The sequence below is a fragment of the Gobius niger genome (assembly GCF_951799975.1).
Source record: "Gobius niger genome assembly, chromosome: 9".
NCBI lineage: Eukaryota > Metazoa > Chordata > Actinopteri > Gobiiformes > Gobiidae > Gobius > Gobius niger.
The window spans coordinates 4,414,694-4,429,240 of record NC_136860.1 but is presented as its reverse complement, the minus strand read 5'-3'; the positions used below and the strand labels follow the sequence as shown (position 1 = coordinate 4,429,240).

Genomic DNA, 14,547 nt, shown 5'->3' with positions numbered 1-14,547 from the left:
ACAAATGCAACGTGAAACACGTGTTCAAAGGTCCTGGCAAAGGAGTTTGTCATGGAGCGCGTGTTATGCAGCTGCCTCCACAGCACAGAGTGAGGAGAGTGAAGGTGCAGAGTGAGGAGACGACGTGCAGTGAGTGAAGCAGGGGCGGAGCAGAGAAAGAGGGGTTGGGAGCACGGGTGTATTATATTAATGGTTGGGAGGCACAAAATCTGGTGTCCCATTAAAATATTGTAGATTGCAGTATCAATACAAACAGCTAAAATAATATATCTCCACGTGGTGGAGGGGTTTGAGCACCTGAATGATCCTAGGACCTCTGTTGTCGGGTGTTTGTGCCCCTGGTAGGGTCTCCCATGGCAAACAGGTCCTAGGTGACGGGTCAGACAAAGAGTGGTTCAGAAGCCCCTTATGAGAGACCAACAGGCCCGGTTAGAACCATGAGGCCGTCCTTCCGTGGACCCACCACCTGCAGGAGGAGCCATAAGGGGCTGGTGCAATGTGATTTGAGCAGCTCCAACAGCTGCCCCCACGACCCGGCAACGGAAAAGTGGAAGAAAATAGATCGATGGATCGATGGATCGATGGATCGATGGATCGATGGATCGATGGATGGATGGATGGATGGATGGATAAAATGCAACAGAATGCTGGAAGTGGCATGTGGTATGTTTTAATTCCCTTCTCCCCTAAATTTCAAAGTTAGGAGCACAAGTGCTACCAAGAAAAAAGTTAATTTCAAGCCCTGAATGAGATCCTGAGTTCAGCCAAATAACGGTCTGTTTTACCAGAGTTGCCTTGTTCTTCATGGTGTAAAAAAGTAACAATATTTCACACATATTTTTAAACCATCGAAAGAGTATTTTTCTTATAAATTGCACTGTTTTCATTAAACCAGGGCTAAACCCGATCAAAGGTCAGAGACTGAATCTAAAGTAGTAACAGCTGGATTGTTTGACATGAAAGCTCTAAATTAAAGTATTTCTCTATTCTCCTGCAGTGTTTACTTAATGAACTCACTTCTGTCGCTCTTCCTGGCTCAGCGTCTTCCATTTTTCCCGGACGGCGGCGTTGATTTGATGCAGACTCGCTTTGGGATTGTCCGAAACGACCTCGGCTCTGGTTTCCTTCTCGAACAGCGCGGCGGGAGAGAGCGGCGCCCTCACCGCACGGTTCGCCAGCACGTCGTACGCCGTCAGAGCCGCGCGCTTCTCGATGATCGCGTTCGAGATCGGCCTGGAGGAACTCGGCGAGCTTTTATCCTCGTCTTTAGCGGGTTCCGAGCTCGGCCGGAGGATCGTAACCGGCTGCAGCGGCTTGTCGGAGTCCGGGTCCCGTAAAGCGGTTCCTCGGCTCCACTCTTCCGTGGAAAAAGCGCCCAAACCGCCGCCGAGTCTTTCCAGGGAATTTCCGTCCAGATTTGCCGCCGTTAGGAAATTCTGAGTCGCTTCATCGTCGTCGCAAAGGGAGAAGTTTGCAGGGATTTGGTCGACGATCCAGTCGTCTGCGATGGACGACGACGAGCTGTTGTTCGACGTCGGACAATGAGACGAGGCCTCGGTGTTAATGCCCTTCTTCATTTCCTTGGTAGAAACTAACGCTCTCGGTTTAGAGTTTGTGGAAGTTTCTGCACCAATGTCTTTACTCTTCTCAGTTGGATCTTCTCGTATTTCTTTGGTGGAATCAGAAGAAGCCTTGGGAGCTTTTAGACCCGGTTGCTCCTCTGCGTGTTGGACTTTCGCAGATGTTTGAGGCCCGTAGAGAGAAACCAGCAGGTCTTCAACCGCAGTCAGCACGGCCTCCTGGAAGATCAAGGGTTTAAATTAAACCAAGAGCGGGAAAGACGTTTGGAAGAGCTGGTAGAAAAGCTGATCATTGTAGAGAAAAATTATGTGTAAATGTTGTGTTTTGTTCTTTTCATGCTTTTTTTTGGCAGCATTTTCTTCTATTTGGGTAAGGTCGAACGGGAGAAAATGGGTTGAGGGGTTAAAGAGGGAGAATGTTTTGTCTTGCAATGGGGGCATAAAGTATATTCATTAATTTAGAGTAATTCTAGTGTTCTATGTATTTGATCAGTTTTCTTTCAGGGGGGGCAGTCCCTTGACTCCTCTCTCAGCTCCGCCCCTGCTGCAGATTCAGTCTATGAGCCTCAGCCCGACTGCACCTCGTGTATCTATCTATCGCAAATTAGTGGACTTAAGGCTTGTTTAGAAGCAAAAACAAAATCCGTTTTCATTTGTTGTTATAATAATATTTAAAACTGAGACATTGTGCTCTGGTACATTTACTCCTGATCTGCCCTGTTTCACCTGTGCCTCTGTGTCGGGTCAGAGACCCAACCCATATGGATTTTTGGAGTCTGATACCGTTACGAAGGGGGGTTGGTTGATATGTAAGTTATGCCGATAATTTGATAGTCATTTTTTGAAACATTTCAAACAGTATACAGTTAAACATTTATTATTATAGTAAAGGTTTCAATCAATGAAATAGAAATATATCTACTACAGTAGTGGTTCTCAACCTTTTGGAGCCACGACCCCTGTTATAATGATCAATGGGGATCAGGACCCCCACCGTATTTATGTATCCAATTATTCCCACTGTTGGGTCACACGGTGGGAATCGGGGACATTCGCCTAAATAATTCTTAAAAAACAAAGAAAAAATACAAATCAAATAAATCAAATAATTTATTGGTTTATTTGGTCAGGTCAGTGCATGTTAATAAACACACATGGGCTAATTTCCATTCGTCGTCCCCCACTCGCCCTCTCAAACACACTCTCATTCATCCTGGCCTATTGTACACGTTTTTAGTGGTAGGGGAAACAGGAGTACCCAGAGGAAACCTATACAGACACGATGAGAACACGCAAACTCCACACAGAAAGACCCCGTCCAGGTGGGAATCGAACCCGGGAGCAGTGAAGCACGAGCTCTAACCACTGTGCCACCGTGCTGCATTATAGAGTTCGGGAAATTCCACAGTTACCATGGAGATCCGCCATCTTTGCAGCTGTTTGCATACATTTCCACTGACTAACACTAGCTAAAAACAGGATAAAAAGTGGAGAAATAAGCCGTGTTCCTTTAGATGTAGTTACCAGCAGTAACTCAGCAGCTAACTCACCGTAGTGTCCAAGTGTTTTAATGTGAACAATAACTCCAGCATTTTAACTTTTAAAATCTCCATTAGTTTACAATTGCTGCAAATCCCATAATGCTTAGCGATATGACGTCACATTCCCAAACTCTATTAACAACAAATAATGACACACACACATTCGACAATGAAATAATTATAAAGATATTTTTACATGATCTGGCGTCTTGTGACCCCTGTGGGTGTCCTGACCCCCAGGTTGAGAACCACTGTCTTAGAGGTCGATCCATGTGGGTTTTTCTCGGGCCGATGCCGATTTGCACCTCTGATATTTTTGGCCAAAATGTCTCGTCTATAATCCAGAGTCTGATGCTTCTAAATGTGTCAATATATAAAAAGCCTGAATATCGTCCCTTCACCCGTGTGGAGGAGAGGATAACTAACAGAGGATGGATACGTACAGTATCTTTGGAAGTTTGTAGTGGACATACAGTAATCCTGCAGGCTTATGGTTATACGAAGTACCTGCGTATCACATAGACCACACCCCTGCTCCCAACACAACATGCCTCATACATAGCACTTATACACCAAAGTTTAAATGAAGTAGTTCTCGTGTACCTTGTGGTGGAGCAGGACCTGGGTCTTGTCCGGGGTCAGGTTAACGTCGACGGCGGCCGCAGAGACAGAGACTCTCAGGACAAATGTGGGGAATCTGGCCCTCGCTTCCTCCGCCTGCAGCGCCCCCAAGTGCTGACGGACCATCTGAGGAACACGTGCAGGAACGTGGAACATCGTGAGTGTGATGGATCAGTCACTGTGCATCATAATCAGGCATTTACGCCCACACATTACAGAGAGATCGCTCGCACACCTATTATAGCAGGGGTAGGCAAATCCGTTATCATCAAATCATTATTAGAGTTAAATGGGAGGGTAAAAATGGTAAAAATACTGTCAATACATGAAATATCAAAGTTTTTCATACCTAGACCAAGGCATTCAACTATTTCACGCTTTTCATCAGCAGAAAGACCCTTTTTCTTTCCCATATTGCTTGAAAATGATGATCTGCATAATAAAGTGGAACATCCTTTTTCAGTAGTTTTTCCCGTAACTGGGTTTAACCTGAAAACTAATCATCTCAGGTCTCTGAGATTAATGTCAGTGATTCATAGAGCCCCAAGACACGATACCATCCATGAGTTTCATTATTATTGTTTTTTTTTACCTTTTTGACACAAAAATATAATTTGCATAATAATTTGGAACGCAGTGTATATTAAGCTCGTGCATGACGGCACTTCGGACCCGAATTAACACCTTTCTGAGTGACAGTGCAGGATTTTAGAGGCAGTTGTGGTGAACAGGTCTGAGCTCAGTCTACATATTAGGACATGGAGGAACATGTAGGGGGAGGAAAATATTTAAGTTTAACATTTTTAAACTCTGTATAGTCCCTTTAAGGAAGAAATGACGAATCTTCCTGAATTAAGAGAATAAATCTAAGGATTGAGTAGATTTGGTCTGGTCTTAGATGAGGTAAAACCTCTAGTAGTTGTTCTCTTAATTCAGATAATTTTGTGTCATTTGAACTGAAAAACAATTGTCTGATTTCTAGTGGGTTTTATTCTTGTTCCATTGGCGCTAGTGTTTGTATCTTGGATTAGTCCAAACAGACTCAAATTCAACATAGAAGAACTTTTATTCAAGCAATATTAAGTCATTTATCTCATTTAGGACGGTCATATTTCCAGTGTTGTGCTTTACTTTGGGCTAATAATCAAATAATTCAGCCCTGGGTCTATTTACAATAAAGAAAATCGGCCCCTCGCCAAGAAAACTTGCCTCCCCCTGTATTATAGTCTACACAGGCAGCAGCTTACAAATGTTTTCATTTTAATGACCACATACATAACAAATCTGTGCATAAATCACTTCTTAAGATCAACAAAAATTCAATCAAATACTGGAATGATTAAATGTTCGTTCAATTATTCCTGTATGACACTTCACAACACTGAAACAATTCCATTATTTTAAGAAATTGAGATTTAAAGAGCGGGCATGATTCTTTTTGTAGGTATTTGATAAAAACAACACAACTAAAGGTCTGTTTTTGATGAGAGGATGACTTCGTAGGTAAAAGGCTCAGAAAAGTTGATTTTGCACAATACTCCTGTTTAATGCCAGCTTGAATCAAATTTAAAGCTGTTTACTGACATTTATCTCTTTAACCTCTTAATCCCCACCTGAACCGATCGCATTTTCTCCAGTTCGACTTTACCCGGCGTCAAAATAGCGACGAAACGCAACAAGACAGGCAGCAAAAAAGTGACAAGTAATGGAAAAAGCATCCAAAGAACGACAAGAATGCCACAAAACTGGCAACAAAAAAAGCACAAAAATACGACAAAAAAGTGACAACAATACAAGGAAAAATCTTAGGTCTGTTTTGTAGGTCTTAGCTTTCAAATGAGGCGTTTCACTGGCCTGTAGTCTGTGAGCTCCTTTAGATTTGGGTTAAGCAGAACAGGAGAAAATGTGCTGATAAATGTTCTGTCTGCTGCACATTCAGAGTTGATATTTTTACCTTGGTGATTTCTTTGTGCTGCACAGGCCGGTCGTTGACGTAGATAAAAGCCTTGTCTGCACTGGAGGAGCTGCTCAGACTCAAGTCGGCCCCAGGTTTAGGAAGGAATCCATCTAAAATGATCTGGAGAGAGAAAAAAATCCAAGTGAAACAGTTTTCATTATGACAAGTCTGACGACATGTTTGATGTTGTTTCAGAGGGAAGATTTAGTCAAATCATTCTTTCATGTAAATTTTGACGCCTAAATCAACACTTGGCCTGTTACGAGAACAGCAGTGGCGGCTGGTCCATTATGGGCGGTGGGTGCCGCCCCTCCTATCAATTTTGCAAATAAAATAAAAAGTTTTAAGTTTAGAAAAGTCATAACTTTCTTATGTACAGGTGTTTTTTACACTGAGGGAGGGGGAGCGGAGGTGAAGGAGCGTGTCAGTTTGTCTGCCTGGTTCATCGTGTGCTGTAAGCGCTGTAACAGCATCATAAATGTGTAGTTTTGTGCTCGGGGCGGCGAGGAACAGCGCCCCCAAGCATCTAACCAATGGCGCTCTGATATGGTATAAAAACGTCACTGTATATCATTAATTCAACCAATCAGAGACGCGCAATAATAATTCTCCGATGGGCGCTGAGGCCAAGCGCCCATCGGAGAATTAACAGGTGAAAGACGAGGAAGCTCTACTGTAAACAAACGCGAGTAGCTCGTTGTTGGAGCAGCTCTGAGCTCACGGACGATCGGAGGAGAAACTTCTCATTTGAGAGACCGGAGAAGCTTCATGTTGTTTCCTGAGAGGAGGTAAAAGGATTTAGTCAAACCAATGGACTTGGGACAACTTTCTTCACTCAGAAGTCACGTCTAAACGGACTTTCCTGGAGGTAGCATGGCGATGCTAACTAGCTCGCCTGTTTTAGCTACTGCTTGTTTATCTCACACTTTGGGACAACCCTCGCTGACTTGGACACTCATGTCCCAGGACGTGGACATTTGATGGAGAGAAGATTCAGGACCGTGAGGAGGAGCTACGACAGGAGAGGGGAACGTCATTCATTCACTGAGGGAAACAGAGGTGGAGCTCCAGGTGCTACAGGAGGAGGAGGACTCTCTTCTAAACGTGAGCTGCACATTATTTCTGAGCGGATCATTTGTCTGTCGGTTTATACGGGTTTAAACCTGTGGCTCTGAGGCTCATAATGGAACCATAGCAGGTCTGGGACTAAAACTGTACATGAAATCAAAGAGGAAACACCTCCTGCCTTTGTTCTGGTTTGTTGAATAAAACTAAACAATAAGTTTTGAATATATTCTACATAAAATAATGATATTATTACATGCCCCAAAGATAACTTTCTTTTTTAAGTTAAAAACAATGTTTATAAGCATCTTCTAAAATATAATTGAAGGCAGGTAGAGGCAACAGCCCCCCCTGGTTTAAACATCACCAGCCGCCACTGGAGAACAGTATTCAAAGTTCGATATATTGAGTCATATCAATACATGATATGCTATATCTGGAAAAAATGTAGCTAAAAACATGATTATTTGCTGCTGCCTATGGCAACTGATTGTATTTTAAGTAAGTTTAACACATTGAGGCTGCTCTGTTTTGGGGATTTAGCTGTAGAGCGACAATCCAGACCATTTTATCCTGATATTTGCAGCACCACAACATATTCTATGTTATAACTATGGACACATGCTGTGGCTCGTTGGAAAGGTGAGACTCTAAGCTCTTCGTAGGTGAAAACAGTTCTACGTGCCTGGGTAACTGAGAAATCTAAGCTAAACAGAGGCCAGTTTTTATCAAAATCACAGATTTTATGAAACACTGATTAACTCCTCTTCCCCTCTCCTCTTCCCCTCTCCTCTTCCCCTCTCCTCTTCCCCTCTCCTCTTCCCCTCTCCTCTTCCCCTCTCCTCTTCCCCTCTCCTCTTCCCCTCTCCTCTCCCTGTTAAAATCTCAACTGTTTCGATCTGTCCATGTAAAGCCGCTCTGCTTTGTCAAACGCGCTCCAGTGTCGGGTTTACAGCTGTTCACTACGGACTAAAAAAAAAAAAGGAATGAAATGTCCAGATCCTCATGACTCTTCACGAGTTTTGATCGTCATTTATTTCACTTCTGTTCATCACAGAGTTCCCAAAATCACAGATAAGGTGTTTCAGAGTGTCTAGTTTCATATTAATAATAAAAAAACACATGCAAAAACAAGTTTTTCACGTTTTTGGCACTCAATGTGTTAATATATGCATATATTTTTAATGTAATTGTATCGACTGATTTGTTTTTATTGCTTTTATTGTATTTTTATTATGTTTGTGAGTTTGCTGTTACTGTGAGACACATTGAGTCGTCTTGCCTTACTTATTATTGAAGACCTTTTTAGTGCCACAGAAATGACAGTAAAGCTTTGTTTGAAAAGTACTTAATCTTAAAATATACTTAGGATGAAAAATAAAAAGTTGTTTTGTTTAAAATCAGCACCAAATCTAGCCCCGTAAACGAAAGGTTGTAAAGGCGCCGCGTTATTGGCTGGATCTCTGTGCGTGGCCGCGGGCTGTCTGTGAGGCCGGGCTGGACCTCTGCTCGGGCCACATGTGGTTCTCCGTCCGAACTGCACTCAAACTCATTACAGGCGCTTTACGGGAGCGACAGGGGCGACAGGGGCACCTCTGGCCTCATTTACACCACGGGTACGGCTGAGAGTCCAAATACAGGGTCACATTCACTCCCACACCTCAAACTGTCCCCAGGAAAAAAGCCCAGGGAAAAACTGCAAACTATAATGTAGAAGTGTGACAAATGAGTTGGTTTTCTGATTTGCACATAGTTGTCGGCCATTTTGACCCGATTTAGGTCCATCTAGTCCTGATTTGATCTTGGTTTTAGCCTGGTGGTTTTTGGAAAGGGAAATGTTGGTGTGAAAAGTTACTGGTCTATATGTTTTAACACCTGATTTTAATAATAAACTTTGATCTAGTTTTGGTCTGAGTTTTATTAATGTATTTTAATCTTGATTTGGTAAAATACTTTTCATTTTGAGTTAATTAAAAAACAAATTCAGTCCGATCTATATTCATACTTTCTTCAAACACAGTCAGTCATATTGCAGCTGCTTCATGGGTTTAGTCCAGGGTAAGTCCAGGTTTAGTCCAAGTTGAAACCTGCTTGCTGCAATTTTCCGAAAACAATCGCTAAACAGCGGCACTATTTGCACCTAACTCATTAACTGCCAATGCACAATTGAAATCCAAACATTGACTGCCAATGACGTCTATAGACGTCAATTAGGTTTTTTCAATGTGAACAGCTGCAGCAAAGCCTTGAGCATGTCAGGTGTTAAAATCTTAGTTGTGCTGCCTAATGCTGCCACCTAGTGACTCAATAAAAGATTTTATTGAGTCACTAGGTGGCAGCATTGGTGTTTCGTTTTCTCAACTTTTTGGTCACCTATTTTCTACGGACGATTACTAAAGAATGGAAAGAGGTACAAACAAACTTTTTTTAGATGAAAGAAGAGAGTCTAATCTTTCTTTTGGTGGGTTTCGTGTTGACATAGACCTAAATTTTCTGTGGGTTTTGAAAAAAAAAAAATCTAAATCCTAAAAAAGCTCTGGCAGTGGGGAGCTCTCTGATTTGAAAATGGCTGGCAGTCAGTGAGTTAATGATCGCCATATTTGAAATATGAAAAAGAGGCAGCTCTTTCAGTTTATCTTGGTTTAAGTGAACTCTCAGAGGGCGCTGATGATCAGGTCTGAAGTTCGGATCCACACAGTGTTCAGGTCTGCTCGGGTCTTCTCTCCTCCCCTCTCCTCCCCTCTCCTCCCCTCTCCTCCCCTCTCCTCCCCTCTCCTCCCCTCTCCTACTCTCTCCTACTCTCTCCTACTCTCTCCTACTCTCTCCTACTCTCTCCTACTCTCTCCTACTCTCTCCTACTCTCTCCTACTCTCTCCTACTCTCTCCTCCCCTCCTCTTCTCTCCGGACAGACACTATTGTTATGTTAAGAGGAAAATGCCTAAATATCTTTGTTTCAAGTCAATTTTCAACATCATCATTGACACGTTTTGAAACACGCGTGTTCTCGATCTCTTTTTATGGCGTGTGCATTTAAACAGCCTGGTTCTGGATTGAGAAAAATATCTCTAAAATTGGTTTGGGCATAAAAGTTGGAATTGCAAACACCAGTTTTGACGCTAATTAGTTTAAACAAGTTTTTAAGAAGCTTTTACAAAATGTTTTACTTTTATTTAATGCATAACTTTTCGAAACTAAACATGTGCTTTCAGTTCATTCAGGGTAAAGTAAGGCAGTTTGTCAAAAAGCATCGTATCAGACACTCAGCTCTTATGGACAGATCGCAGGATATTTATTCCTTACGTTCTTAGTCACCTCTTCTCATTTGTATTTACTTAAAACATCATTAACTATTTACAATTTCAGCAAATTCTAGGCAACACAAATATTTACTTGGCTAAATCCTGACCTATATATCAGTGATACAACAAATGCAGCACATTTTCATCACTGCAGCCGTTCAAACATTCCGACTGTGATTTGCTTCAGATTAATCCGAGCTGGAGAAAGTGCTGCTCCACATCTGTCCCGAACCAGCTGGACCCGGAGTCACATGACCCAAAACACCACAGCACAGAGTCACTGTGCCAGCGCCGTCCCGTCAGAGCCAAACGCCGCGGGGTCAGTGAACGCAGCACTCAGGAGGAATCAGAGCGAGGCGCGGAGAAAAGGGCACCGTGCACCTGCAGCAAGTCTCTACAGGGTTTACACGACACTACAGGGTTTACACGTCACTACAGGGTTTACAAGTCACTACAGGGTTTACACGTCACTACAGGGTTTACACGTCACTACAGGGTTTACACGTCACTACAGGGTTTACACGTCACTACAGGGTTTACACGTCACTACAGGGTTTACAAGTCACTACAGGGTTTACACGTCACTACAGGGTTTACAAGTCACAACAGGGTTTACACGTCACTACAGGGTTTACACGTCACTACAGGGTTTACACGTCTCTACAGGGTTTACAAGTCACTACAGGGTTTACAAGTCACTACAGGGTTTACACGTCACTACAGGGTTTACACGACACTACAGGGTTTACACGACACTACAGGGTTTACACGACACTACAGGGTTTACAAGTCACTACAGGGTTTACACGTCACTACAGGGTTTACACGTCACTACAGAGTTTACACGTCACTACAGAGTTTACACGTCACTACAGAGTTTACACGTCACTACAGAGTTTACAAGTCACTACAGGGTTTACAAGTCACTACAGGGTTTACACGTCACTACAGGGTTTACACGTCACTACAGGGTTTACACGTCACTACAGAGTTTACAAGTCACAACAGGGTTTACAAGTCACAACAGGGTTTACACGTCAAAACAGGGTTTACACGTCACAACAGGGTTTACACGTCACTACAGAGTTTACACGTCACTACAGGGTTTACACGTCACTACAGGGTTTACACGTCACTACAGGGTTTACACGTCACTACAGGGTTTACACGTCACTACAGGGTTTACACGTCACAACAGGGTTTACACGTCAAAACAGGGTTTACACGTCACTACAGGGTTTACACGTCACTACAGGGTTTACACGTCACTACAGGGTTTACACGTCACTACAGGGTTTACACGTCACTACAGGGTTTACAAGTCACTACAGGGTTTACACGTCACTACAGGGTTTACAAGTCACTACAGGGTTTACAAGTCACTACAGGGTTTACACGACACTACACGGTTTACAAGTCACTACAGGGTTTACACGTCACTACAGGGTTTACACGTCACTACAGGGTTTACACGTCACTACAGGGTTTACACGTCACTACAGGGTTTACACGTCACTACAGGGTTTACAAGTCTCTACCGGGTTTACAAGTCACTACAGGGTTTACAAGTCCCTACAGGGTGAACAAGTCACTACAGGGTTTACAAGTCTCTACAGGGTTTACAAGACACTACAGGGTTTACAAGTCACTCACGGTTTACACGGGTCAAAACAAGACACTACAGGGTTTACACGTCTCTACACGGTTTACAAGTCACTACAGGGTTTACAAGACACTCACGGTTTACACGGGTCAAAACAAGACACTACAGGGTTTACACGTCTCTACACGGTTTACAAGACACTACAGGGTTTACAAGACACTACAGGGTTTACAAGACACTACAGGGTTTACACGTCACTACAGGGTTTACACGTCACTACAGGGTTTACACGTCACTACAGGGTTTACACATCACTACAGGGTTTACACGTCACTACAGGGTTTACACGTCACTACAGGGTTTACAAGTCACTACAGGGTTTACACGTCACTACAGGGTTTACACGTCACTACAGGGTTTACACGTCACTACAGGGTTTACAAGTCACTACAGGGTTTACAAGTCACTACAGGGTTTACAAGTCACTACAGGGTTTACACGTCACTACAGGGTTTACAAGTCTCTACACGGTTTACAAGTCTCTACAGAGTTTACAAGTCTCTACAGGGTTTACACGTCACTACACGGTTTACAAGTCACTACAGGGTTTACAAGTCTCTACAGGGTTTACACGTCTCTACAGGGTTTACACGTCTCTACACGGTTTACACGTCTCTACAGGGTTTACGCGTCACTACAAGCTGGGAAAGATTGGACACAACGGGAAACTTTTAACATAAAACTGACAAAGTATAATGAAAATGCAAAAATACACCTGGAGCCGTGTTTCGACCCACTCGCACATCTTTGAGTAATCTTCTCTTCGCATATACTGCCTCGGTGGTTGCTTTGAGTTACTTTTGGAAAAATATAAACTGAAAATTGTAATAAAGCCAGAGCAAAAGTGCCGTCAGAGATTTCCTTTTCCTTCGCTTTCCCCCATTCTTTCTGTTTTGTTTTGACCAGAGGGTGACCTACTTTTGCGCCGCATCTGGTTAATACCAACTCTCTCCCATTCATTCTCAATGGTAAATATGGATGCAGTACACCGTTTGGCCACCAGAGTTAAACTGGGGACGCTGTTTCACTCTTTTCGCAAACACTGTTGTGGTGTCTTAGTGTTTATCACAGAGCTTTGTAGCATCAACTTTCCCATTTTTTCAACTTTTTTTGCAAAGGTTGTTGACGTCAACAAAGGCACATGTTAAAAATTGACTTATTTATAAAATATGGCATTTTCTTTGAGTTAACAAATAAATGAGGTAAAGTCACTGTAGGCACTGCACGTACAGGTGTTGTTTACATTTTGCAGTATATTGCTGCAATTGCTGCTTTTGTTCAACTAAAACTTGGCTTCTGCCATAGTTAACATTTGTTTTAATGTAGCAGGTTATTTGCATTGATAGAATTAAATCAAGTAGAAAAATCAAGTAACTATTATTAGATGCAGTTATCTGTTTTTCCCCTGGTTTTGACGATGTAGTTAAGTCTGCATATCTGAAACATCAGTGTCCGTGATTTGGGGAGAGTTTGGCTTTTTTTCGTTCATACATTTAAATGCACTTGTAACTCAAGTTACTTGAAATGTAATGACTAATATATTCCGCTATTTTGTGTAAGTAATATGTTAGTGATAAAAGTTATATATTCTAATAACTCGTTACTTTATTTTTGGGTCAAACTGAACTGGAGAAAAAGTGCTCGGTTAAAGCGGGGGTTAAAGTGTAAGATAGCGGTAAAGTTGTGCCTGACAATATTACCAAAAACTTCTTTGAAAAAATTACCTTTTTCTTTTCTTTTATTGTAATGCCCGGTGAGCTGATTAATGACCTAATGTTTTTGATGTCCTGCAAAAACCTTGTACAAGGCTGCAAATAAAAGTGCAAAGTTTGTAATTTTCAAGGTAATATTGTCCAGGCTGTAACCAAAGCTCCCTGAGCCTCCAGCGTCTTATTTTGCATAAAAGCCGCTAACACAGGAGTTTAGATCTGCTCTGAAGTGTACGAGCTATTTCTATGTTCTCTCAAATGCAAATGTACACGCGTTAAAACATGCTCACTGTGAACCAAAACTCACAGTTTAATCACAAAACCTGCAGAGAAATGGTCATAAAGCGTCTTGTAAAATAATAATAATGTCCTCAGTCACCAGGTGAAGATAGAAGCTACCAAGCTCTTCCATGTTTTCCCGATTTAAATATGGTTAAGCGAAGTGTTACACGATAAAGTATAATTACACAAAATTAAACAATGTGGATTTTCTAAGCGGATAAAAAGGGGAACTATATCATAAGGTGTAATAATACCAGGAGTAGTTCGACATCCGCGCAGTAATATCTTCACTTTACAGTGTGGACACCAGACAGGTACACATGAACTCGTCTAAGCTCAGGTAAGAACATATCTCAGTACGTGAAAACAGTGGCCTGTTCCTTTAAGCAGGTCTGGGCTCATTCTACACATTAGGACAGTAAGAAAATACTTAGCTTTAACATTTTTAAACTCTGTATAGTCCCTTTAACCGCATTTTCTCCAGTTCAGCTTTACTCAAATCTAAAAACCTCTCAACTGGAGAGCAACAGTGTAACACCTCATTTGAAATACCTATAAAAGTGATTGTAACTTTTTGTCACGTTGTCGCCGCATTTTGGTCACAATTTTGTTCATTACTTTTTTTGTGGCTTTTTGTGGCTTTATTGTTGCTTTTTTCATTGATTTGTCGTTGTGTTTTTGTCACTTTTTTGTCTCGTTTTTGTTTCTTTTGTCATTGCTTTTATTCGTTGCTTTGGTGTTGTGTCTTTGTGGCTTTTTTGTTGTTAATATGAGAGACGGATCAGCCGCCAGAGTCCAGATCTTAACCCCATTGAGAATCTTTGGGATG

At 42.1% G+C, this 14,547-nt stretch overlaps 1 protein-coding gene across 1 annotated transcript in view; it reads right to left on the bottom strand.

Moving 5' to 3' along the window:
• Positions 1 to 14,547, bottom strand: part of pms1 (PMS1 homolog 1, mismatch repair system component) — a 39,918-nt gene that overhangs the window by 16,871 nt on the left and 8,500 nt on the right. The window contains exons 7-9 of the mRNA XM_079562879.1: positions 5,697 to 5,819; positions 3,725 to 3,868; positions 1,018 to 1,799 (exon numbers count right to left, since the gene is read on the bottom strand). Coding sequence (XP_079419005.1) covers positions 1,018 to 1,799; positions 3,725 to 3,868; positions 5,697 to 5,819 — 1,049 coding nt within the window. The remainder of the gene's footprint in view (positions 1 to 1,017; positions 1,800 to 3,724; positions 3,869 to 5,696; positions 5,820 to 14,547) is intronic.